The sequence below is a fragment of the Ceratocystis lukuohia genome (assembly GCF_044167205.1).
Source record: "Ceratocystis lukuohia strain C4212 chromosome Unknown Supercontig1_pilon, whole genome shotgun sequence".
NCBI classification, from domain to species: domain Eukaryota; kingdom Fungi; phylum Ascomycota; class Sordariomycetes; order Microascales; family Ceratocystidaceae; genus Ceratocystis; species Ceratocystis lukuohia.
Genome location: NW_027263520.1, coordinates 4,968,219 through 4,992,757, shown reverse-complemented (window position 1 = coordinate 4,992,757; position 24,539 = coordinate 4,968,219). Strand labels below are relative to the sequence as shown.

Below are 24,539 nucleotides of genomic sequence, written 5' to 3'. Positions count from 1 at the left end.
CAAACAATGATTATGGTCTCAACAGAGACGCAGACAGCATAAGGGAAAGCTAAAAGGAGGGAGCGGGTTATCTTACGTTGTACGTTGTACATGCCTTCATATCAGCTCTGGTGCTTGATATACACACCCCCCTATGCCTCCTCCCCGCCCGTAGTAGCATCGTGTCGTCACGCCTTTTCCGTTCCTTTTTTGCTTCTTCTTCTGCTGCTGAGCTACCTGCTTGTGCTGTGGATACTGCTCATTTTCATACCCCCCGTTGTATTGCCCATTATAGGCCTGGCTTGCCGCCTGTTTTGAGAGCAGTGCATTGGTGTGTGGAAATAGCCAGTCAAAGGAGGAGCCGGGGGAGGATGAGGAGAAGAGAAGGAGAGAAGGAGAAGGAGAGAGAGGGAGAGGAAGAAGGGGAGAAGGAAGGGGAGAGAAGGAGAGAGAGAAAAAGAGAGAGAGAGAGCGTGAGTGAGTGAGTGTGTGTGTGTGAGCGTGAGAGAGAGTCAGCCAGCTAGAGGCTAGAGGAGAGCCAATGATTACTCAAAACAAGACATGGACAACAGAAAAGCAGGAAGCATGGCCTAGTTTTTGCTGTTAGTGCTTGCTTTCTGGTTGGACACCGGGGAGGGAGATGGAGAAGAGGTCAAAGTTGGCGATGACTTTTGAAATCAAGTTTCTTTTTTTTTTTTTTTTTTTTTTTTTTTTTCTTAAATTTTCTTTTTCTGCTTCTTCTTTTCCCTCCATCTTGTCCATCTTTTGCTCTTCCTCTCTCTTCTGCAGCCCTCCCAGCAAAACACAGCTAAGTATGCATGCATGTACTATGCATACACAATGCATGATGCAAGCCCCCCTCAACTCTTGCTTTCTACCCACTCTTTACTCTCGATAGCCCCCCCTCCCGTCTGGTCTGCCGCCTGTCTGTCTGCCTTGGTCAAGTATGGTGATTGTGTGGTGTGTTACTTGCTGCTAGATTCTCGCTTCTAATCTTCTTTTCCCTTCTCGTCTCTTCGTCCAGGATTAGCAAGTCAAGGGGCCTTGTTACAACAACCCAAAGAATAGACAAGGAACTGACTACCCCCCCCCCCCCCCCCAGAAGAGGGATGATGACTGGCCAGCATGATAAAAGGCAATCAATTAATTGCCGGCCTTTTTTTACTATCACATCAAGCCGACTTATAGACGGCCCTGCTCGCTCCTCTTCTCACCTAGTGGACGAGACAGGTTTCTGGTTCTCCAGCGTTGTATATCTGTAGCACTTGCTACTGGTTGATTATAAGCCGGCCGAGGTCTTGTTTTCCTTTTCTCTTCTTTTCCTTTCTCGTCTCTCTCCTCTTTTCCTTTGTTCTTGCTCTTGCTCGCCTCTCTGCTTCTCCGTCTCTCTGTTCGTCTTGTCTTGGCCTGCATCGTCTTGTGCGCCCCTCCCCTTCTCTGCTCCCCGTGTTCTTCTGGCGTTATATGCAATCACACCATCTCACGGCCCTCGATACGACACAAGCTGCGCTGTGCAAAGCTGTGCAAAGCTGTAAGGCCTGCTTAACACAAAAGCTGTAAAAATCCTGGCACACCCTCCGCTAGGTCTTACTCATACAGCACCACAAATCTATCTATCCGTCTATCTATATATATATATACACTCCATATCCACCTCCATGTATTGCGTGGCAGAGTAAGACAGATCGAGACAATCTAGTTCTATACAGCCTGTATATAATTTACTGGTTCATTTTGGGGCTTGTGTGTGTGTGGGCTTGCCTTGATAGTAGCTTGCTGCCTCCGTCCGCTTCTGCTCTCTATCCTCCTCAGCGCCTTTTCTCTCTTCTTCAAGCATGGGAGCTTGCTTTGCCTCTGTCTTCACTTTCGTGTGTTGACCCTCAGTTGCATCCGCCGTCACGCTGTTGCAGCATACTGTCATCCACCCGCTTCCTTTTCTACAATATCAACTATGTCTTCTCCAACACCTCCCCCTGCCGGTCCTGCGACCCGTTACCACCATATGCCCCGAATCTACAGCACTTCCAATGCATTCTCTGATGACCGACTGGGATTTGCCGCACCCACCCCAGCTTCAACCACGGCCACAGGGGCGCCAATGCCTCGTCTCCGTCCGCATCGAGACACTAGCGAGCCCCCGCGGCGCACGCCGTCCGCTGCTACCGCGTCTACAAGACTACCGCAGTCGACTCGTCGTGTTTCTTTTAACCTTTCCGAAACTCCACGCTCCATCGCGGCGCTGGCCCCCTCTCTGCAACACCAGCAGCTAGGCCAAGCCGTCCAAAAACTTCCTTTGCCGCAACAGCCTCCGCAAAAGCGGACCCTGACTAAACGGCGATCGGCCGTTATTCAGGACATACCACAAATTGATACCCGCGTGCCCCCGACTTACATTTCGCGGATTCGCGGCCCCTCGCCTGTGAATCCTCCGGCAGCGAAAAATGCCTCCCGTCACCCTTCTAGTCCGTCTACTGCGACATCCGGTACTAGCATCCGGATATATCCCGAACTGGATCGTTGGCCGCGCCACGTGCGCCAGCCGTCCGCCACATCCTCAACTGATAGCCAAGTCAACCTACTTCCGCTGCGTCTCGCTACTGACCTAGCGCCATCCACGACACCTAGCATTCTGTCTGGAGCTAGCAGCCAGCTTAGCGCTAGTCCTAGTACACGCTTCAGTGAGTCGCCTGGGCCTTGGCCGTGGTCTGTAGCTGCAAGCGCTAGTGCTAGCGCTGCCAGTATCCCGATGTTTGCTGGCGGCCAGAGCAGCCGTGACACGACCCCAATATCAGCGCTGTCACCAAGCCCTGCCTCGGCCTTGGGTTTTGCGGCTCGTGGTGCTGTTGTGCCAAGGGCAACGGGTAGTCCTGTGGGAGTGGCAAGTCCCATGGGCAATGCCCCTACAGGTTCATCTGTGCGAGGGCCTCCTTTAAGTCCTCCACTCAGGAAGTCATCCTGGACAAGCAGCCCCAGACAACGCACAGCTGGTGCTTCGCCTATCTTGCCCACCGCTAGCTCTACGCCGCGCGCCCGCCGCCTCTCCAATGCTACTCAGCCCCAGAGGTTTGCCCCTTCCACAGCAAAGCCTGTCGCCGCCGCTGCCAGCCCCCGTGTCGAGCCTCCACACCGGCCTAGCCGCGATGGCATCCCTAATATTCTCGGCCTACACCAGGAGTTTCAGCCTATCATCCAAAGTAATCTTAATAGCATTCATATTCCCAAGGCAAACATAGGCAAACATGCTGATGCCATCTCTTCATCGCCTGACCATACCCGCCGCACAGCGGCTACACCTACCACACACCCCGCCCAGCCCCAGTCCCGGGGCCAGCCACAGCGAGGCTATATATCCAGCCGTGAAGCTACGCCTGTTCTGGAGCCCGTGACACGGCAGCTGCGCACACCTAGCCCTATAACTGGCGCATCGTCACGCTTTGCCTTCTTTGGAAAAAAGAAGCCTGCGCTTGCTGACTCAGTGGGTTCGTCGCAGGCCTCGCGTGACAAATTGCCACGCAAAGGCCCTGCTGCAGGAACGGGCCACGAAGGCTACGGCCGGTTTGGCACGGCCCGAAAGCGTAGTGGAAGCTTCACTGGCGCCTTTCGTGGGCTGCCATCGTCGCAAGAGAGCCTGCCTATGGATTCTTTTTTCCTTGATCGCATGTCGCCCGTCGTAATTTCCGGCGGTGAAGTGGTCAAGAACCATAACGACTCAGGGCTCTCGCGCACGAGCAGCAATAATAGCTTGATTGCAGAACCGGGCGGCTTTGCATCTCCTGCTAGCTCGCCTAGACCTTCAATGAGCCGGTACAGAATGCGGAGACCCAGTGATAGCAGTGATTCCGAAGCCGTTGCAGGTTACTCGGTTCTGCACGTGCGGAAGCTGAGAGACTATAAAAAGAAGCCCTTGGCTGAGACGCCTAGTACTTCTACCCTAACCCTTGACACTGGCGTTGCTACTAGTGCGGGTGAGTCTCCAGTCGCTGGCCTTTATGCTTCTTCTCCTGTGTTGTCTCCCGGACCTAAGAAGCCGCTTAAGCGTGCACGCTCGCCTCGGCGATGGAATCTTTTTTCATCCAAGGCTCATCACAATGCCGAAAAGGACAAAGAGAAGACTACACCCGATGTTTCTGCCGAACCCGGAGTTATTTCGCCTCCACTGCCGGCGGCTGTCGAGCCCGTGCCCTCTCGCCGTGTGGCGTACTATATGATTGATGCGGCAGAGCAGGAAGACGCATCGCCCTCGAAAGCAGACATTGACGATGTGCGGAACGCCCTCCGTGGGGCTGACGTGCGGCTTCCAGACTCTGCTTCTCCAATACGTGTGGACACAACACAAAAACTAGACGTTGAAAGGCCAGGCCCCCCAAGCTTGGTGTCGCCTGTGAGTTTTTCGCGCCCGTTCAACCGCACAAGCTTCCATGCTGCCATGCTCGCAAGTCGCAACCAGACAGCAACGACAACGCCAACAACAACACCAACAACAACAACAACAGAACCGGCAGGGTCAGCACCGGTAGCTCTTGCCATAGGTTCAAGTTCAGCTCTAGTCAGCACCCCGGATCTAGCCAATGATAGCACCGCTTCGGCCACTACTACTACTGAGTCTCCATGCAGTAGCATTCCCCTTCGAAAAGGGCGCACCGGGATGATTATCGAGCCCAGCTCTGACTTCATCCGCTTTTCAGCCCGTAAAGACTCCACTGCTAGCACGGCAACCACGTTTAGTACCTCGTCCACTTCTTCCTCAGGGCCCTTCCTGCCTATCTATGCCAACACCGACGATGAGCCCCCTATAGAAGCTCCCCTTATTGACGATGAAGTGTGGGATGAATACAACGATTTACTGGGCTTGGCTAGTCCAACAGTTGTCAGGCCTATTTCCCTTGCCATCCCGAGTTCTATTCCCGTTTACAATGAGTTTTATGACGATGACCAAGGCTGTATCCCGCAGTCGAGCACATCTTCTCGGGGCTCTCCCTTCCATCTCGAAACTTATAACTTGTCGCTGGCCCCTCCGACGGCGCCTGCTGACGGTGCACGTCTTACACAAACATCAAGCATTGGAAGCGTTGATATGACAGAGCGGCTACGGGAGATTTTTGCCCCGAAGCCCGACCTGGCGTCTGTCCCGGCACCAACACCACCTCCAACACGGCCAATTCCGGCTCTCCCCTCTTCTGTAAACGCTGCCGGGCCATCTAACCGCGCTCGCTCCAGCACTACAAGCAGCAACCAGTCGCGCACCTCCTCGTCCAGCTCTACCTCTGACTCTCCGCTGGATCAGGTGAACCTCCGCATCGGCTCCATGACGGTCAGCAAATGGCTCACTTTTGGACATGTGATGTTCTCCCCTGTGCGTGAACAGCTGATTGGTGCGACGGCACCTCCGCTCGGCTCGTCGGTCACTAGCGCCCAAACCAGTGTTCTTGTCCTCGATGGACTTGGCAATGATGATTGGTCCTTCTATGCTGCTGAGACGTACCCGGGGGCCGCCTTCTTTAATCTTTCGCCTCGCGCTCCGGTGCCGGCGGATCGTCGGGCTCGCACAAGCTTTCCACTCAGCCCGCCAAATCACCACCAAATCCAGTACACGTCTCTCGACCATAAGCTGCCGTTTGGTCCAGAGACGTTTGCGGCCGTTGTGCTGCGCTTCCCTGCAGCGGGCCCCGAAGCTCACCTCCGCAATGTTGTTTCCGAGGCGCGTCGTGTGCTGATCCCTGGCGGCTACATTGAGCTGTCAATCCTTGATATGGATCTGAACAACATGGGAAACCGGACGCGCCGGGCCGTGCGGCGACGCAAGGAGATGCTCCGCGAAAAGGCACCCGATACTGCCCTCGGTTCGACGGCTGACACGCTACTGCGACTGCTGGGAACTCGTGGGTTTGCCGATGTCAAGTCGTGCCACGTGGGCTTGCCGGTTGTAGGGCCGGCGGGAGCTAGCGACAAGCTGCAGGGCTCCAAGACAAAGCGTGACACACGGAGTCTTGCGGAGATGATGAGCGACCACAGCACAACAGCTGACGAGAGCATCACGCGGATGGTGTCCAAAGTCGGGCGCTGGTGGTATGCACGGTGCTATGAAGGGCTCCGGACAACTGGATTGCGGTCGGGGCTGGATGTCTCGTCAGGCTTGGGCTTGGGCTCGGGCCTGGGCTCGGGCTCCAGCACAAGTTCCAGCATGTGGCATGACACAGCGCTCCTAGCAGAGTGTGCTGACTGGGGCACGAGTCTCAAGCTGATGGTGTGCCATGCACGGGTTCCATTGGATGCCATTAACCGCGTGGCTTCAATCTAAATTTTGGTTTGTCGCCTGTCTGTCTCGTTGTCGTGGGCTTGTTGCCTCCCCCTCTTTGGAGCAAGCTTACCTACCTCTCTTGGGGCCTATTTTTGCAAGTTGTCTGCTAGCAGCTCTGCCACGTTTCATCATGCTGCGAGTTTTTTCATGCCCATAATGCTATATAATGCTATGATGCCATGATGCCATTTTTTCTTCTTTCCCTATGCGTCTCCCTCCCCCTCCTTCCCCTCTTTCCCTCTTTCCCTCTTTCCCTCTTTCCTTCCTTCCCTCTTCCCCTCTTCCCCTCCCCCCCTCTTGCCCTCCTTCTCTCTTCTGTCTTGGCTCTTTCCTTTTCTGTCTCCCCGTTCCTTCCTCTTCACTCTTCACTTTCCTCCCTTTCCTCTATTACTGCTTATGCTTCACATATACCAGTTCTTCGCCCTATTTGGCCTATGCTTTGCTCTTTGTACTTATTATCATCATCGCCTTGATGGCTTTGGCGCCCTGTTTTAATTCCTTTTGTCATTTATCTCCATTTTCGCTGTTTACTCCCTTTTATTCCTCTTTTGTCCCTTTTCGTTGTTCTATCTCTTTTAGTTATCTGTCTGTTTCTCTGGTTCTTGTGATATCCCCCCTCCCCTCATATCGGCTTGCTAATCTTAGACCTGTTTTCTGACCTGGTGCTCGGCTCGGCTGGGCCCCTCCCTTTCCCCTCTCTTCCTGGATCATGTATCTACTCCTATTGGCCCTCTTCTACTGTTATTAGTCTTCTATTTTCTCATGTCTCACGACGCCACGCATGTCATGCCACGATCCGATGGAACCCGCTTTACTGGGTTTTCTTATATTTACATTACCATCAATAAACAATTGCACCATTCCTTCTACCCCTCTAAAGCGTCCTAGTAGTAATGTCTTGACATAAGATATGGTGTTGTCATCGGCCTACTACCAGCTAATCTCTAGCCCATCCGTGTAAGTAAGCTCATTTCCTCTTTGGGCACCGTCTTGAACTGTAATGGTCCTGCCAGGGCTTATCTAGCGCCTTCGAGGCCTCGCTTCAACCATTCACCAAGCGCTAGGACTTTGGTCTAGACTCTTCCGAATACGGGAGTAATGGGCTGTGATCCAGACTTTCCTCGTAGTCTCTGCATCGTATATGCACCTCCGTATCGGCGCTGTAACATGTTATATACAGCCCCCATTTCCCTGCATAGCTCATTTCTGTCATTACTGTTGGGTTCCGTGACCAGCCACACTGCAGTACTGTCTGACCTACTTACTATACACATCCCATCATGAGAATAGTCTTCAAGCCTGCGGACATCCTTTCTTTGTTCGATGCCCATTTTACCCACGAGCAGGGGTTTGTTTTTCTTTTTGGGACCGATGTGACACCTATTGTTTCCAAGCAAGATGCAATCTATGTCCTTGAGGGCACATCGCGACAACGCTATGCTCTACGCATCCCCGTTCACCTATCCAAGAAATGCAAACGAGATATTACTCACGCTGTCCAGCGCCAGGTCAATCTCCTCCGCAGACTGGCCGACAGCGGCTTCTCGTGGTCTCCAAGACTAATGGCCCAAAACATCGAGTTCGACAACCATATTGGCTTTCCCTATGTCATCCTAGGGTGGATGGAAGGGAGAGCTTTGAAGTGGGACGAGAAAACACCAAGCGAGCGGGGTGTTCGGAACAAGGTCCTGTGGCAAATGGCTGACATTATACTGGAGCTAGCCTTGTGCACTCAAGAAACTAGTAAGTGAAGCTTCGATTCTACGTAACACGCCCACCAGGCAGCCGCTAATCGCCATGTATCACAGGATGCGGCCATACAGCATCGTCATACACTATGGGGCTCATTGATTCACAGATCATACGGACTGCCCAGGGAGAAGACCCTGGCGTCACCCTCAAGGATTGTATCACTCAAAAAGCTCTTGTGCATCACGCCTTGCAGGGTGTTCCAGAGATCTCGTCGTTCTCTCTCTCTCACGAGTCTCTGTGTGCTAGTAATATTATAGTCGACGATAACTACAACGTTGTGGGGTAAGTCATGCCGGTTTATTTTCTCCCTCCCTCTTTGCGTGCATCATCCCATGCAGACGCGAACATAAGCATGGCCATATTGTTTTACGCCGCTAATCGTTTTGCTACGTCATCTGCCAGAATTGTCGGCTGGGGTTTCTCTCGGCCGCTACCAATCCAGTTTGCACTTCGCTTCCCTCAATTCTTGACCGTAGACCATGACATCGACCTTGCGAATCCTGATATTACCGATCTTGGCAGCAAAGACTTGCTTCCTATCTCTCTAACCTTGCATGATGACCGCCTCTTCTTTCTCACTAGCGTTCTGACAAACGTTGAATCCCAATCGCCTAGTGCTGATATCCGCCGCTGGGTCTCCTTTGCCTTTGCAGATCCTAACTCCAACTGGCGGCATCTCATCGTCGAATCTGTGCTGAAGCCTGATGTTTATTCCTGGATGGCTAAATGCGGTTGGCTCCTGGATGTCACAAAGGAACTGAGGCCAACCAAGGAAGATCTGATACGTGAGGTCGATGGCTTTGAGGAGTTCTTGGAGCACAGTGCTGGGAGCATCAAAGGTCCCGATCGCAAGACTCTCCTGAAGGCGGTTGGGATCTGACAGCAGCTCGGTAACAGGGGTTGTCGCAGGGCAGGGCGGCTAGCTTTTAAGGCTGTTCCTGACGTCATTGAAACTTCTGTGATACAATACACGTGACGATAAGATAAGGAAATTTCATCTACCTGAGTTAGTGATCGATATCTAAGGCCATTTTCAAGTGTCACATTCTCTTGGGGTCCTAGGATACATTTTATAGTTGCGAGACTTTTCGGCGGCCTTTTTTTGAGGAAAAGAAATGTTGAGGGGGTCACGTAAAACGTCGGTAGTGACGCTAAGACGCTTATACTCATCATCTCGCAAGCCTGTCCAAGGTAAAATAGGCTTGTATTAGAGTTCAACTTAGTGATGTACACTAACAATGGCTTAGAATATGACACTCTCCTCCTCCACCAAAAGTCGCCTACGGGTGGAAAATTCACGCTCACTCCTCCCATTCGGCCAAACGAAACCTTGAAGATCGCATACGACGGCGAACTGTCGACCGATCTCTTATTACAACGAAACATTCTCGACGCTGTCACCGACTCCCGTGGCCGTATGGTCGATATCTACGAGCCAACCCTTCCTGCTTACGTACACCATGCACCGTCCCGCCTTGCTACGCCTATTTATGCCCAAGATGCCAATCTAATCACCTCATTATTCGATTTGCACCCCGACCCCGATCCTGCTGCCGCGCCCATTGAGATATTCGAGGCCGGCACTGGCATTGGTGGCCTAACACTCCATCTCGCACGGGCGATCCATGCCGCCAACCCGCCAGTTCCTGCAGCATTACGCCACGCCTTAGTCCGCGGCGACTACAAACTCCCGTCAGTGCGCGACAATTCCAACGAGCCACTGATTGAAGACCATCACAAAATGACCTTTGCCGACCCGTCGCTGCAAGCGATGCACGACGAATATCTAGCATTGCGGCGCGCTGTCGTACACACCCTTGATGTCCGCCACTCCCACAGCCGCTACGCACACAAAATGGTTCGACACTTCCGGCAGGCGCAGTACCTGCTCGACGTGTCGTTCCATGTAGCCGAGATCCAGACGTACCTCGAACAGCGGCTAGCCGAGACGCACGGCAAACCGTTCCTAACCCACGCCTTTCTCGACCTTCCCGAACCGGAGGAACACGTGCATGCTGTCATGCAGGCGCTCAAGCCCGATGGTACGCTTCTTGTCTTTGCGCCGTCCATCACCCAGATCGCCTGCGTGGTTAAGTGGGTCGGTGGCGGGACGGAACGCAAGCCGCTTAGGCTAGAGAAGACTCTTGAACTGCCGATGGCTACAAACAATGAGACGTCGCTGCGCATTGGCTCAGGCGGCAAAGAGTGGGATGTGCGCTATGTTAAGACTAAAAAGGCCTTGCTTGAGGCTTCCAAAGAGGACAGTACGGACGAAGCGACAACAGGATCAGCAAAAGAGGATGTGCTTGTGTGTAGACCAATGGTCTATCAGCGTATTGTTGGTGGCGGCTTCATCGGCGTGTTCCGCAAGTTGCTAGACCAATGTGACCGCCAGGTGTTTGAAGGCTCTCTTAAGCAATTCAAACGCAAGTCTCGGCGCGTCAACGAAGACACGATAGGAAAAGTTGAGATGGCTTCAGAAACTACCTCAGGTGACTCGGCTGGTGTTAATACCTCGACAGAAGCCGAAGCTAGCGTAAGCATCAATGGTCACGGGAATGACTCTCTTCCGGAAGACTCGCGACAATCACACAACCTGTAATAATAGCACATGTGAATTCATCTAGCAGATTTGGCTTTTCCTTTTACTCTTTCCACTCATAGGTGCAAACACAATTTGGTGTAGACAATATTTCCATTGAACATGGGCTTCGTAGAATCATTACACTAAAACAATAAACAAAAGAAAACCAAAATATACACTACCAAACAACAGCCAGCAAGACCAGCTCAAGGAAAGAAAAAACCCGTGTTACAGGCTGTACGCAACAAGTCCCCCGTCCTGGCCAGGTCAAGCTTCCATAACCACTCCAAACGCCGCATAAAAGCACTATGTAGTATTGATTTCATGTCTTTTTTATTACCTCTCAGCTTGAGATTCACGCTCCTTCACAGATGAAGGCGCTTAGTCAACCTCCTCCATGTTGGAGTCGCCAGTCTCGACAGCAGGGGCATCGGTGGCAGCCGCAGCGGTGGTCTCCTCATCTTCGCCGTCAATGTTCAGGCCAACCTGGACCAGCTTGTGGATGCGCTCAGCAAAGCTAGCAGGCTCATCAATGGTGAAGCCAGAAACCAGCAGAGAGGTCTCGTACAGAAGCTGGACAATAGACTTGACGTTGCGGTCGTTCTCGCCGTCGCTCTCAACCTTGTTCTTGAGCTCCTTGATGATAGTAGACTTGGGGGAGATCTCGAAGGTCTTCTTAGAGGACATGTACGAGGACATAGAAGTGTCGCGCAGAGCCTGGGCCTTCATGATACGCTCCATGTTAGCGGACCAACCGAACTGGCCGGTACGGATGGCGCAAGGAGCACCGGTAAGCTTTTGGCTGACAACAACCTTCTCGACCTTGTCGCCGAGAATGTCCTTCAGGACCTTGGCCAGGGACTCGTACTCCTTCTCCTCAGCCTCACGGGCGGCCTTCTCCTCGTCGGTCTCCTCAAGCTCGAAGTCCTTGGTGATGTCAACAAGCTTCTTGCCCTCGAACTCCTTGAGCTGAGTCATGGCGTACTCGTCAATGGGGTCAACCAGGAACAGAACCTCGAAGCCCTTCTCCTTCAGGGAGTCCAGGAAGGGGGACTTGGAGACGGCGTTAATGGACTCGCCGGTGATGTAGTAGATGTTCTTCTGCTGCTCAGGCATGCGAGTGACGTAGTCGGACAGCGAGGTCATCTCATCACCAGACTTGGTGGAGTTGTAACGAAGCAGCTTAGCCAGGGTGGCGCGGTTCTGGGCATCCTCGTGAATACCCAGCTTGATGTTCTTGGAGAAAGCGCTGTAGAACTTGTCAAAGTTCTCCTTGTCCTCGGCAATCTCGTTGAAGAGCTCAATGGACTTCTTGACGATGTTCTTCTTGATGACCTTCATGATCTTGTTCTGCTGCAGAGTCTCACGAGACAGGTTGAGGGGGAGATCCTCAGAGTCGACAACACCCTTGACGAAGCTCAGCCACTCGGGAACCAGATCGGTAGCATCATCGGTGATGAAAACGCGGCGGACGTACAGCTTGATGTTGTTCTTGGTCTTCTTGGTCTCGAACAGGTCGAAGGGAGCACGCTTAGGAACGTACAGGATGGCACGGAACTCAAGCTGACCCTCGACGGAGAAGTGCTTGACGGCAAGGTGGTCCTCCCAGTCGTTGGACAGCGACTTGTAGAAGGCGGCATACTCCTCCTGGGAGATGTCAGTGGGGTTGCGAGTCCAGATGGGCTTCTGCTTGTTCAGCTCCTCCTCCTCGTTGACGGTCTCCTTGATCTTCTTGGTCTTGGGCTTCTTCTCCTCAGCATCATCATCGACCTCCTCGATCTTGGGCTTCTTGTCATCAGACTCCTCCTCCTTGGTCTCCTCAGCCTCCTCATCGGGGATCTCCTTCTCAACCTCCTTCTGGACGTGGAGGTAGATGGGGTAGGAGATGAACTCGGAGTGCTTCTTGATAACCTCCTTGATGCGGCTCTCCTGGAGGTACTCAGTCTGGTCGTCCTTCAGGTACAGGACAATCTTGGTACCACGAGAGATCTGAGGGCCCTCGGTGTCGTTAGTGACGGAGAAAGTTCCGCCAGCGGATGACTCCCAGATGTACTGCTCGTCATCGTTGTGCTTAGAGATGACCTTGACCTTGTCGGCAATCAGGTAGGCAGAGTAGAAACCCACACCGAACTGACCAATCATGGAAACATCGGCACCAGCAGTCAGAGCCTCCATGAACTGCTTAGTACCGGAGCGGGCAATAGTACCCAGGTTGTTGACCAGGTCCTGAAAGAAGGATTGTTAGCATGTGGTACAAGCAAATGACGGATGTTAGTTTTGTGATTGGCTATGAAGAGTAACTTACAGCCTTGGTGAAACCAATACCGGAATCCTGGATAGTCAGTGTCTTGTTCTCCTTGTCAGGAATGATGTCAATGCGCAGATCCTTGTTAGAATCCAGGACACTAGGGTCCGACAGGGACTGGTAGCGGATCTTATCAAGAGCATCGGAGGCGTTGGAAACAAGTTCTCTCAGGAAGATTTCCTTGTTGGAGTAGACGGTGTTGATGATCAAGGAGAGCAGGTGAGAGATCTCAGCCTGGAACTCAAAAGTCTCAGACATCTTGTGTGGGTTTTTGGGGTGTAGAGAAAAAAAAGGAAAAGGGTCTGTGGAAAGATTTTGTTGTTAGTTTACAAGAAAACGAGTATGGTGGGGTAATCAGCATGAGGGGCAGCAGGCAGTGAAGCCATATACTGTTCAGGTATTGAATTGCAATGCATTGTACATGGTGAATAGAAGCCAAAGAGACGCATGTCCCTTCAATGACCAAGAGAAGGCCAGCACTCCACGAGTCACACCAGGGTTGAGTGAGAATGGTGATTGCAGATTATAGCCAAAGGACAATGCGAGGGGACGGAGTAGGCGATGGGGTGGTAGTGGAATAACAGCATAGACTTACATCAAATGCAAACTGTGTAAGGGCAACCAACAAGCTGGTACTGGCCTTTTTTAAAATAACAGAAGATGGGAAAAGAAAAGAAAAGATTGATGTGTGGAGTTGTAGTTGAAGTTGAAGATGAGGAAGAAAATTATGGTGAGGAGTAACAGCTACTGATGACCATCCTTATATATGGCGTTCTTGCCCAGTCTAGCGATTCCATGAGATTCCATAGCCCAAAGGGGTCTGGGGCTATACTGATGTCTTGTCCCTTCTACCAGCCTACACCAATGCCTCCACTATACAGGCAGCAACTGTTAATTGGCCCAATTTCCACCACATTGGGGCAGTATCTAGAAAGTTCGCTTGTACTTTGTGTGTACTTTCCAGGGGCCATTTCCCTCTAGCCAGTGAGACAAGCGTGCAAGAGTAGTCATAGAATCACATAGAACCCAACAGGATGTACACAGAGAATACTTTAGCGGGTAACTGGGCGACTGCCCCTCTCTCCCATGGCAACGGCGACAGCGATACGACGGGCTAATCCTCAGGCTTATAGCGGGCAAGCAGGCTCAAATAATAGTGCTTTTTGCTTCGGTGAAGCCCATTAGCAACTATAAGATTTTTTTCCTGTGGTACAAGCGGGCCTGGGCCTAGGCCTAGGAAAAGGCATGCGGCTCTAGACCTTTGCTTAGGTATGATACTTGGGTTTGAGAAGTTAGAACTACACTCAGACTACACAATTACTCGAAGGTTTGCTGGTAAATCTTTCGTGAATATCCCTTGCACATTGAGCCAATCTGTTTCATAACGTAGAACATTCTGGTATTGCAGCGCCAGCTACTGGTCGTTTTTACGAAGAACCGCGAGCGAAGAGCCTGCCCCTCTTAAAATTGGAAAAAAAAAACTGAAGATTCTAGTAGATTCTAAAATCTCCAGGGGTAGTAGTAGAGTGGGATTAGGGTAGTATATCAGCAAGGGTTAGAAAAGTAGCTTTGGCAGCTGCCAAGGGGTCAATGGAGCTATGGCACCTGCTTAGTCATTTTTCAAGTTGTTCTCAAGCACTTGTGACTGTTTGGCCATATCAAAAGCTTTAAGTTGGCAAAGCTTCACGCTATACCGCTACTTGGCCAATCACATAGTTCGCCAGTATGGAAAAGTTTACGCAATTCCGTGATCGAGGTTCGTAAATACATATTGTAATTCTCTATCTTTTCATCTTCTTTTCGTGCTAATTCTTCTCAGGTACTGGCGTGTCCCCGTTTATGCCTGTCAAGTCTAAAGGCTCAATCTTCACCAAGATCTTTCAAAGTATTGCCTTTCTCTTCCGCCTACCAATTTTCATAGCCTACTCAACTGTATATTTCTTGTTGCTGCAGTTCCTGCCCTTGCCACAGTTTCTCCGCAAACTACTACTATGGGTGTTACTAGCTATCCCGGGAATATGGTGGGTTGACCTGCAGCTCGATGGTGTCCGTCGTGGCACCTTATCTTCACAACCTGCCAGTCGAGTGCCTCGCGGCGGCGATGTTCTTGCTGCAAACTTCACCAGTCCAATTGACGCTATCTACCTGTCTGCTGTATTTGACCCGGTCTTTACGCAGTCGTTCCCTGGAACACGCAAAGTGCAATGCATAAGCCTACTGAATGCTGCCTTACGCGCACTTTCGCCAGTGACTTTGTCACCTCCAGATGAGTCTGCGCTTGTTGACATTGCAGATCTGCAGCGCAAGTACCGCAATCGTATCATCCTTGTATTCCCCGAATGTGCCACAACCAATGGCACTGCAGTTCTGCCTCTCAGCCCCAGCGTGGTGTCGTCTAAAGAGGCTTCTCGCATCTTTCCTATCAGTTTGCGCTACCTACCTAACGACACCACAACACCCGTTCCAGGTTCTTGGGGCACGTTCCTGTTTTCCCTTCTATGCCACTCTACAATCCGCATCCATGTGCGCATGGCAGAGGCCGTGATAAACACAGTTCCTGGTGAAAAAAGCAACGAGGGTCCGGTCGCTTACGACGAAGAAGAAGTGATCTCAAGGGTCTGTGATGCCCTCTCTAGACTCGGCCGTAGTGCCAAGGTCGGTCTAACTTTGAAAGACAAGCAAGCCTTTACTAAATCCTGGTACTCTAAAAAATAAATACAACGCCACGCACTTCCCCGTCTTAGGTTGACACAACCCAACTAATGTTACACAATGTAATGCAATATTACATATAGCACTGACCTGATGGTAGCTTGTACAAGAATATTTTGAAATTTTCAGGGCAAAGGGGGGGGGGGGGGGAATACAGTATGAAAATCAATTATATGCGCCTGGGACCGTTCCTTAATCTCGTCCTATCTAACTGCGTCTGAATACAGTCGAGTTGAGTAATTCATGTTTCCACATCTGACGTGTATCATGCATCTAATCCAAAAACATGCTTTTTTTGAGACCACTTATTTGTCGGTGATGCAGCCGTGGCTAGCGTCGCTCACAAGCATGGAGTACTTTTTGAGAGTGCCGCGCTGAGCCCAGGGCCTAGGCTCAGGCTTCTTCCAGGCAGCGCGACGCTTGGCCATTTCCTCCTCGGGGATAACCAGGTCCATCAGACGCTTCTCAGCATCGATGATGATCTTGTCACCATCCTTAGCCAGGGCAATGGGACCGCCAACAAAGGCCTCGGGAGTGACGTGGCCAATGAGGAAACCGTGGGAGCCACCGGAGAAACGGCCGTCGGTGATCAGGGCACAGTCCTTGCCTAGACCAGCACCCATAATGGCCGAAGAGGGCTTCAGCATCTCGGGCATGCCGGGGCCGCCCTTGGGGCCCTCGTTACGGATAATAACAACGGTTTTCTCGCCCTTCTTAATTTCGCCACGCTCTAGCGCAGCAATGAAGTCGTCCTCGGCCTCGAAGCAACGGGCAGAGCCCTCAAAACGCAGGCCTTCCTTGCCGGTGATCTTGGCAACGGAACCGCCAGGCGACAAAGAGCCGTAAAGAATCTGGAGATGGCCGGTGGGTTTGATGGGCTGGCTGGCAGGGCGAATGACCTTTTGCTCCTCGGGGAAGCCGGGGAGGTTCTCGACATTCTGCTTCAGAGTCTTACCGGTAACGGTCATGGTAGAGCCATCGATCAGGCCCTCCTTCAACAGGAACTTGATCACAGCGGGGGTGCCGCCGATTTTGTGGATGTCTTCGAAGACATACTGGCCAGAGGGCTTCAGATCAGCCAGGAAGGGGGTGCGGTCAGAAACAGCCTGGAAATCGTCAATGGTCAGCTTCACGCCCACGGAGTCAGCCATAGCAATCAGATGCAGCACAGCATTGGTGCTACCACCCAGGACAGTGACCAGGATCATGGCGTTCTCAAAGGCAGCGCGAGTCATGATGTCACGGGGGCGGATGTCCTCCTTAAGCAGGTTGTAGATGGCAGGTCCAACACTGGCACACTCAGCAACCTTCTCGGGCGACTCAGCGGGCTTGGAAGAGCTGCCAGGCAGGGTCATTCCCATGATTTCAATGGCAGAGGCCATGGTGTTGGCAGTGTACATGCCACCGCATGCGCCACCACCGGGGCAGGCGTTACGGATGATGTCATAGCGCTGCTTCTCAGTGATTTCGCCGGAAAGGTACTGGCCGTAGGACTGGAAGGCTGACACAATGTCAATGGGCTTACCCTCCATGCTGCAGCCAGCCTTGATGGTACCGCCGTACACCATGAGACTGGGGCGGTTGACACGGCCCATGGCAATCACAACACCAGGCATATTCTTGTCGCAACCAGGAATGGAGACATTAGCATCGTACCACTGGCCGTTCATGACAGTCTCGATACTATCAGCAATGATTTCCCTAGACTGCAGGGAGAAGCGCATGCCCGAGGTGCCCATGGAGATTCCATCAGACACGCCAATGGTGTTGAAGCGGTAGGGCACCAGGCCAGCATCAGCCACGGACTTCTTGATGGCTTCGGATTGGGCCAGGATGTGCATGTTGCAAGGGTTGCCCTCATACCAGACAGATGAGATTCCGACCTGTGCCTTGTTCATGTCGTCGTCTGTCAGACCAGTAGCATACAGCATAGCCTGCGATGCGCCCTGCGACTTGGGCTGGGTGATGGTGGCCGAAATTTTGTTGAGCTTGGCATCTTCGAAGCGAGTAGCGGCGGCAGAGAAGAGACGTCTAAAGAGAAGCCAGAACAGTCATGACATTAGCAACCAGCATGCAAGACAACGGGATGAGCAGATGGAGAGAGGAAGTCTACTGTGATGTACCTCTGGGGAGCGCTAGTAGTAGCTCGTAGAGCTTGCGCTCTAAGCTGAGTACACCGAGCAAACATTGTGATATGAGTGACGATGTAACAATTAAAAAGAATTAAAAGTAAAATGCAGAAGGAAGAAAAAAAAACCAGGCTAGACGAAGGCCAAGGCTTTTTTTTACAGTGAGTCAAGCACAAAGAAGAAAGTTACTCGCTAGCCAAAAGTCTGATTTTTATATAGCCGTCAAAACCTTCATTGAACTCCAAGAAGACAAGATCACAGGGATAAAAAAAAATGCACAGAGATGCATGCACACCACACACAGCAATGATCATAGCGACAGCTACACACACGCACAAAAATCAGGCCATCGTTATCAGAAGAAAAAAGGAAAGAAAAGAATACTAAATCTCGGCCTCTAAGCTTTGTGTGCTAGTTTTCTCACACCTTAAAAACCACCCCAATTGCGGCGGGCCAGCCTTGTACAGTGGTATTGCCCTTGTAAAGTGGTATTGTAACCCACTATTAGCTCTGAAGTTATAAGCCTGGGTTACAGGCGATGTCGGCGGCCAAAGCCTGCCCGTTTTTTGCGGCCGTCCACAATTTTTTAATCGAATCGCTATTTGCTGACGATGTAAGGTGTGGGTCGTCATATCAAATATCACTACTGTCATTGGCTAGCAGTCACTCCGGATATGCATGCTATCTTGCTGTTTCCGCAATCTGTAGCTTAGATTTGTGTGTCCCTAACCCTATGGTATTATTGTCCTTGTCATCAGCCATCACCGGCTTAGATGTCTAACGTCACAGATCAAGCGCTTGCTGACCTGATACTACCCTTCCCTCCCCAAATACAACGAACTGCAAAATTAAATGAATAAGAACGCCGCTCCGTTAAACCAGGTATCATAAAAAGTAATCATAACATGCCACGCTTTTTCCCTTTACCTTCAAGCAGTAAACCCTACTTAGATCGCTTCAAACACATCCAGCCCTTAATATAAAACAGCCACCACTTAGCAAACTTAGAACTCAAGCATCGCGCAGTTTCCTCGTTGCCTTCGCTGTGCCAATATGCGTATTGTGCACCTTGGCCGCAAACCGCAAGCTTGTTAGTGTCTCTTTGAGATGTGCCTCGAGTGGTGACATCATAACAAACATGAGCGTTTTGCTGTTACCGCCTAGCGAGTACTGTAGTAGATGTGTGAGCTTTGAGTTGCGGTAGGGAACATGCGCCGATCCTCTGCCAAGAGCATCAATCACGTCTCCAAGACAAGCTAGCGACTTGTTGATGTTTTGCGTCTCTCGCATGCGCTCTCCCTCGGCCTGAGAATGCTTCAATCGCTCAGAGCCGGCGAGGTCAACTAGGTTGAGGGTGCCTTCACAGCGCTCGCCCGTGGCACTGTTCTCTCCGAAGAGCTTCAGGATGAACACGCTGTGCGAGCGCGACGAGCGCTCGTTGGCCTTGGTTGCCGCCACCGAGCGGTTGTTCTGAGCTTCGGCAAGCATGCTCTCAACCTTGCCAGCCGAAGTTAGCTCCACCGCCTTGCAGTTGACGACAGTGGTCTGCTTGCGCACGTCATCGTGGCGTATCTCAAGTTTCTTGGCCTTGCCGTCAGCTGGCGTGAGAAGGTCATTCAGCTCTTCGTTGTACACTTCAATAAAGCTACCTTCCATACTGTATGTCCACGACTTCTCCTTGAGCTTTGTGACGGTTTCGTAAATCATGTGAGTGGCACGGGGAATCATGCCGTCCGTTGACGACATGGTGTAGGTCTTTCCAGATCCCGTTTGTCCGTAGCAGAAAATGCACACGTTGAAGCCATCAAGAGCGCTTTGTACAAGCTGCGAGATTTCGTCAAAGATCTCCTCGTTGTTAACGGCAGGAGAAAAGACGCGGTCGAATTCAAAGGGATAGTCTTTCCGGGAAACCTGACCTAGACTGCTGCGTTCTTCGGGGCCCATGACGCTGATTTTGGAGGACGATTGTTCTGAGTCCGGGAACTCAATCTGTGCACTCTCGCCTTCACTGGCATCAATGGCCGGGCGGACTCGACACATGACACGGATATTGCCCTTGAGTTCCTGATACTTGTTGAAGAGAATGCGACGCTCGGTTTCTTCTTTCATGAGCTTCTTCTGCGCAGTCTCCATTTTTAGCTGGGCTTCTTGCAACTTGGTCTCCATGGAAGCGAAGGAGTCGCTTTGGGCTTTGTTGTCAGATTCTAGGAACTCAATCTGCGACCGCAGAGAGTTGATTTTGGCCTCAAGAGTGGCATTCGAGCCTGAGAGCTCAGTAACATTTGCTTGGAGGCTGGTCTTGACTGACTGACCCAAGACAACCTCGCTCTTGAGGATTTCAACCTGGGCTCGCAGATCTTTGATTTCGTCTTCCTTTTTAGACACCAAAGTGGCGACATCTTTGTGCTTATTCTCTAACTTGGCCTTGAGTTCATCAATCTCACGGGACTTTTCAAGGCGCTCCTGTTCTAGCTCGTTTGTGTGTTGCCGTTTTAGAGAATCGATTTCCTCTTGGTGTTTCGCGGTGAGGCGGTCTGTTTCCTTTTTTGCCAACCGTTCAAAGTCTTCATGGGCGTGTTTGTTTGCTCGAGATAATGTCTCAACTTCGGTTTTGTGCCTCCACCCTTGCTCTTCGAGCTGTCGCTTTAGTTTACTCGTCTCATCGCGGCATTTATCGAGGTCTATTTGGAGGTCTGCTGCTCGTCTTTCATACTTCTCGCGCTCACCATCCTGATCCGATACTGTTCGCAAGTCAGCATAAGGCTCTCAGAAGAGTTGGATGTCTACGGATCATACTTCTCGATTTGAGCATGGCAATCGTTGTTTCCATTGCCGAACGATCTGACACTGTGTCGTTCAGCGCATCCTTAAGCTGAGAAAACTGTTGTTCGATATTTACCAATCGGTTGTCGACATCGAAAGCTGGATAATGGCGTGTGTTAGACTCTTTGGTTAGGAACGCAGTGGGACATGGAGAGACAGCTCCATTGCCCTTGGCAATAGAGCGCAAAGCATTGTGCAACGTTTCTACTTTTGCTGAAAGCTGTAGGGCATTTGGAGTTTGCGCGGCCATTCCAGCGACTTCGCTGGTCCGGATAGAGCGTCTTTCGGGTGTCCATGGGTCTGGAACTAGCCGTCTAGCACTAGGCTTTACTGGTGGCGGACCCATGGTGTTCGGTACAGTACGGGAATTCTCTTGCAGAGCTGCCATTCTGTTTGCGAATGAGTTGTTCTTGTTCTCCTTGAGAGACAAGGTGGCAAATCTCTGATTGAGCGATGATACGCGTGGCTTCACGTGCAGCGTGTTTGGAGCGATGGCCGGGGCCGTCAATTTTCTCTCAGAGGCAGCAGCATTCGATGCAGCAGCGGTGAGTTGGGGCGGGGACACGGAAGGCATCATACCATGCTTGGTTTCTGCAGGTTCAGGAGCAGTTGGCTCTTCACGTGCACTAAGGGAGGTGAGGGGACGACCGGCCGTTTGAGACCTGGTGCGTGGTCCTAGACGGGTAGACTGTGCGGTTTTCGGTCGATCGTATGGCCCGGGTCGTTCAGCGGGGGGATGCGCGGTTCTGATGCTGCCAAGTGATTTTGCCGCCAGACTAGTGGATGGGGGCTTCATTCGGGTGCTTGAGGGTGGTTTAAGCTTTAGGCAAGATGCCATTAGTATACGACTGGTGCTCAATATAAGATTCTTGATACTTACGCCTGAAGCTCCAATGAGGGAAGTGCCAGTGATGTTGGGTCGGGATGAGCCTGAGGGCATCAGCGTTCTAGACGGATACTCTAGGGCCTTATCTGATAAAGCTTTGCGTTTTGACACGGTAGCTATGCATATGAGAAAGAGAATTAGAAGAGAAGCTAGTGGTGTTTAAAGGCGAGGGTTCAAGGTTACCGTACCAGGCTGAGGAAGCTCGCGCTTCACGGCGATTTTGGATGCTGGTTGAGGCATCGTTGACAATGCTTGTGTGCGAATGTTGCTTTGCGACTCTGTAAGCTCCTGGAGTTTAGAATCCGGCGCAGTGGGACGTGATAGCAAAGGTAAACGCGGAATAGCACTTCGGGACATGCGAAAGTCCTGCTGAGGCCAGAGAAACACTGTTAGAATAGCTGATAGAGAGCAAGACAAAAAGGCAAGGCGATATCTTTGCTTGGGCCTTGAATACGGGTCCCAATCAGCAATAAGGTTGGTGGCTATCGTAAGGTGAAGGAGAGAAGAAACAAGATGAATATTGAGATTGTGCTTGTCTTTGACCCTAGGCGCAGGGATGTTCATTTGTGGAGCAGTATGATAAACATCGAGAATGCATGGTGTTTGTTGGTTGGGAGATTGCTTACTGGGTTCTCTGGCTGGTCCATAACGGTGAGGCTAAGCAAGAAATAAAAACCAGAACGGAAAAGGCGTTACAAAAAAAGCAGCCCGGAGACTTGGCAGATATCCTTCACCACCGCTGGACATGTGTTTGTAGTGCGATCGCTGGTGATATGGTAAGGCTATGGCTTTATTAAAGCACCCTAAATGTTTTTGTGTACTCTGTGTATGCGATGCACGAACTTGATTGGACACAATTGCAGGGAATAGTCGCACACTGTGTTGGCAGGGCAACGCTGCGATAAGATAAAGCTGCTCTGCAGCCAATGAGAGAGGGAGGCGAGACGACTCAAGGATCTAGTGTATTATGAGTTCGTGAATGCCGGCTGCTCGCTGAGCAACCATAACCTCTAAGTTATGTTTACGATTTCAGGCATCTGGTTCGCAGCATGTCTATCTGTGTCTCCGTTTACCGTATTTTCGCCATCCCGCTGTCTATTCTTTGTTGTCCGCCTCTGTGTGCTTCCGGATTACGTCCCCCTTGGTGCGATACTTGCTATCCGCATATGTCAGGGCAAAGTCTTCCGATAGGTTGCCTGCTACAACCTCTTGGGCCTCACCAAGAATGATAACGTGATCACTGATTCTGACAACGCCCTTTTCATGGTTCTCCCCATCGCTAAGTAGACTGCATCGCACTCGAGACAAGATGCCTTGGCCTTCTAAAACCGGAGGCTCGCCGTCTCTGAGTATACATTGCCATTCCGACTGCGGAGCGTTAAACAAATTAGACTGAAAGTTCCCTTTGGTGAACCACTCTGCTATTCTAGCGCCATGCGCACCGCCCTCGAGAACATGAATGTTGAACGACCTGCTGGCTATGACTGCGTCAAGCGTCGAGCTTGGTGCCTTAACATTGAATGTAACTAATGGCCTCGGCGTCAGGGCCAACGACGTAAACGACGACATGGTCATGGCACGAGGGATGTTTCCATTTGGCGTGGGCTGTGAAGCTGTACACACAACGACTGAATGAGAGAGCCGTCGCATGAGACTCCGTAGTTGATTTGACAACGATGGCGATGAATCTTGTGACAGGGGCCGTGATTTCTGGCGTGGCGAAGAAACTGTGATGGCATTCCCATTCAAATACTGGAAGGTATCTCCTGAGGTCCCAATGGTGTGTATCCGCTGCTGGGTATGGCATGTGTCTGCTGGAGGTGTAAGTGACTGTCCAAGTCTTCAGCTTGGCAGTGAAAATACTAACTAGAAAACACCAATTGTGTGGCGTAGTGGCGGCATATCTGGAATCTACCCGTGCGATTTGCTTGTTGTATAGGAGCCATAGCGAGCGCTGTTGTATCCCGTCAAATCTCGGGACTTTTTGGAATTCCGATGAACGGGAAGACAATAGCTGCGAACGTCGTGACTTAGCTGGAGGATTAACGTTGTGCAAACGGCTTATCGATAAGGAAGATCAGTTTGCAGGGTCAGCATCTAATGGGTTCTTGACGGCAGAACAAGGCTGAGCGCCGTTAACGACTGACTACTCCTTGATAATCTTAATAGATGTGAGGACGAATAGATTACTTTAGTTATCTCTATTAAGCTATATGCGACATCCCTCAACGATGTTTTGGTCTCAGTAACGAAACGAAGTGTTTCTTTGTGTATTGATACTTTTGGCCATATTCGTATCACGAGACCAGCCTTTTCCAGAATTTCTGAACGGCACTTTGCTGCACTTTGACAACAGCTGCCGACGATATTAGAGCCTCAGTGACTACTGCCGGCCACAAGCCCCTGGAGTTTACAGCCGACCTTTTATTCTTTTCTGCTGTCTCTTTCTACTACGTTTCACCCTACAAAACATGCGTTCCCAACTGCAATTAGCACGCAATGCGCTGCTCCAAACATCCCGCACACCAACGACGACGACCTGCACCACCGCCACTTTCACTATCTCTGAAACCCTCAGCCAAAGCTCGGCCCAAACAACTGTGCTGCACCAAGTGCGTCATGCTCGCTTGATTCGTCGCCCGCGTCGTCCATACACCTTTACGCAGATGATCCAGCTCAGTGATGGTAGCACATTTACTGCCCGCACAACATCGCCCCAACCACTGTTCCGCTCGACTAAAGACACACGCAACCACCCGCTGTGGCAGCCGTCAGACCGCACACTCAAGAACGTCGAAGTCGACGAGGCCGGAAAGCTGGCAGCCTTCCGTGACAGATTTGGCCGCGGTTTCGACCTCCAAAAGGACCCCTCCGAGGAGGGCTACAACGAGGCCGATGTCGAATTCGACCTGGGCGACCTCATTTCAGGGTACGCTGCAGCTGAGGAACCCACTAAGCCCGCCAAGTCAAAGGAGGGCAAAGGCAAAGGCGGCAAGAAATGAGTGTTGTATTTCAAGTGTTTGAGGACAGCTTGAGAGTCGAAATAGCAACGCCTGGACACGCCTTTGGTT

At 51.4% G+C, this 24,539-nt stretch overlaps 8 protein-coding genes across 8 annotated transcripts; 4 read left to right on the top strand and 4 right to left on the bottom strand.

Annotated features, from left to right (window-relative positions):
• Positions 1–1,930: 1,930 nt before the first annotated feature.
• On the top strand, positions 1,931–6,277 carry HOO65_011241 (uncharacterized protein; the record flags this gene model as incomplete). The annotated part of the gene is made up of 1 exon (XM_070999920.1): positions 1,931–6,277. The coding sequence occupies one exon, from the start codon at positions 1,931–1,933 to the stop codon at positions 6,275–6,277; it is 4,347 nt and encodes a 1,448-aa protein (XP_070863062.1).
• Positions 6,278–7,557: 1,280 nt separating this feature from the next.
• On the top strand, positions 7,558–10,631 carry HOO65_011240 (tRNA (adenine(58)-N(1))-methyltransferase TrmI; the record flags this gene model as incomplete). Its single annotated transcript, XM_071005382.1, has 4 exons — positions 7,558–8,020; positions 8,086–8,311; positions 8,432–8,868; positions 9,277–10,631. 4 exons carry the CDS (start codon positions 7,558–7,560, stop codon positions 10,629–10,631), a joined length of 2,481 nt encoding a protein of 826 aa, XP_070863061.1.
• Positions 10,632–10,994: 363 nt separating this feature from the next.
• HOO65_011239 (hsp90-like protein) lies at positions 10,995–13,176 on the bottom strand (the record flags this gene model as incomplete). Its single annotated transcript, XM_071005542.1, has 2 exons — positions 10,995–12,839; positions 12,919–13,176. 2 exons carry the CDS (start codon positions 13,174–13,176, stop codon positions 10,995–10,997), a joined length of 2,103 nt encoding a protein of 700 aa, XP_070863060.1.
• Positions 13,177–14,643: 1,467 nt separating this feature from the next.
• HOO65_011238 (putative acyltransferase-like protein) lies at positions 14,644–15,633 on the top strand (the record flags this gene model as incomplete). The annotated part of the gene is made up of 3 exons (XM_071006042.1): positions 14,644–14,674; positions 14,738–14,803; positions 14,924–15,633. The coding sequence occupies 3 exons, from the start codon at positions 14,644–14,646 to the stop codon at positions 15,631–15,633; spliced, it is 807 nt and encodes a 268-aa protein (XP_070863059.1).
• Positions 15,634–15,935: 302 nt separating this feature from the next.
• Positions 15,936–17,818, bottom strand: HOO65_011237 (putative dihydroxy-acid dehydratase, mitochondrial; the record flags this gene model as incomplete). The annotated part of the gene is made up of 2 exons (XM_071005632.1): positions 15,936–17,661; positions 17,754–17,818. 2 exons carry the CDS (start codon positions 17,816–17,818, stop codon positions 15,936–15,938), a joined length of 1,791 nt encoding a protein of 596 aa, XP_070863058.1.
• Positions 17,819–18,770: 952 nt separating this feature from the next.
• HOO65_011236 (Kinesin-like protein klpA) lies at positions 18,771–21,708 on the bottom strand (the record flags this gene model as incomplete). Its single annotated transcript, XM_071005396.1, has 4 exons — positions 18,771–20,500; positions 20,556–21,402; positions 21,463–21,584; positions 21,657–21,708. The coding sequence occupies 4 exons, from the start codon at positions 21,706–21,708 to the stop codon at positions 18,771–18,773; spliced, it is 2,751 nt and encodes a 916-aa protein (XP_070863057.1).
• An 855-nt stretch (positions 21,709–22,563) lies between these two features.
• On the bottom strand, positions 22,564–23,043 carry HOO65_011235 (putative oxidoreductase; the record flags this gene model as incomplete). Its single annotated transcript, XM_070999919.1, has 1 exon — positions 22,564–23,043. One exon carries the CDS (start codon positions 23,041–23,043, stop codon positions 22,564–22,566), a length of 480 nt encoding a protein of 159 aa, XP_070863056.1.
• An 896-nt stretch (positions 23,044–23,939) lies between these two features.
• Positions 23,940–24,470, top strand: HOO65_011234 (mitochondrial 54S ribosomal protein bL31m; the record flags this gene model as incomplete). The annotated part of the gene is made up of 1 exon (XM_070999918.1): positions 23,940–24,470. The coding sequence occupies one exon, from the start codon at positions 23,940–23,942 to the stop codon at positions 24,468–24,470; it is 531 nt and encodes a 176-aa protein (XP_070863055.1).
• Between the last annotated feature and the right edge of the window lie 69 nt (positions 24,471–24,539).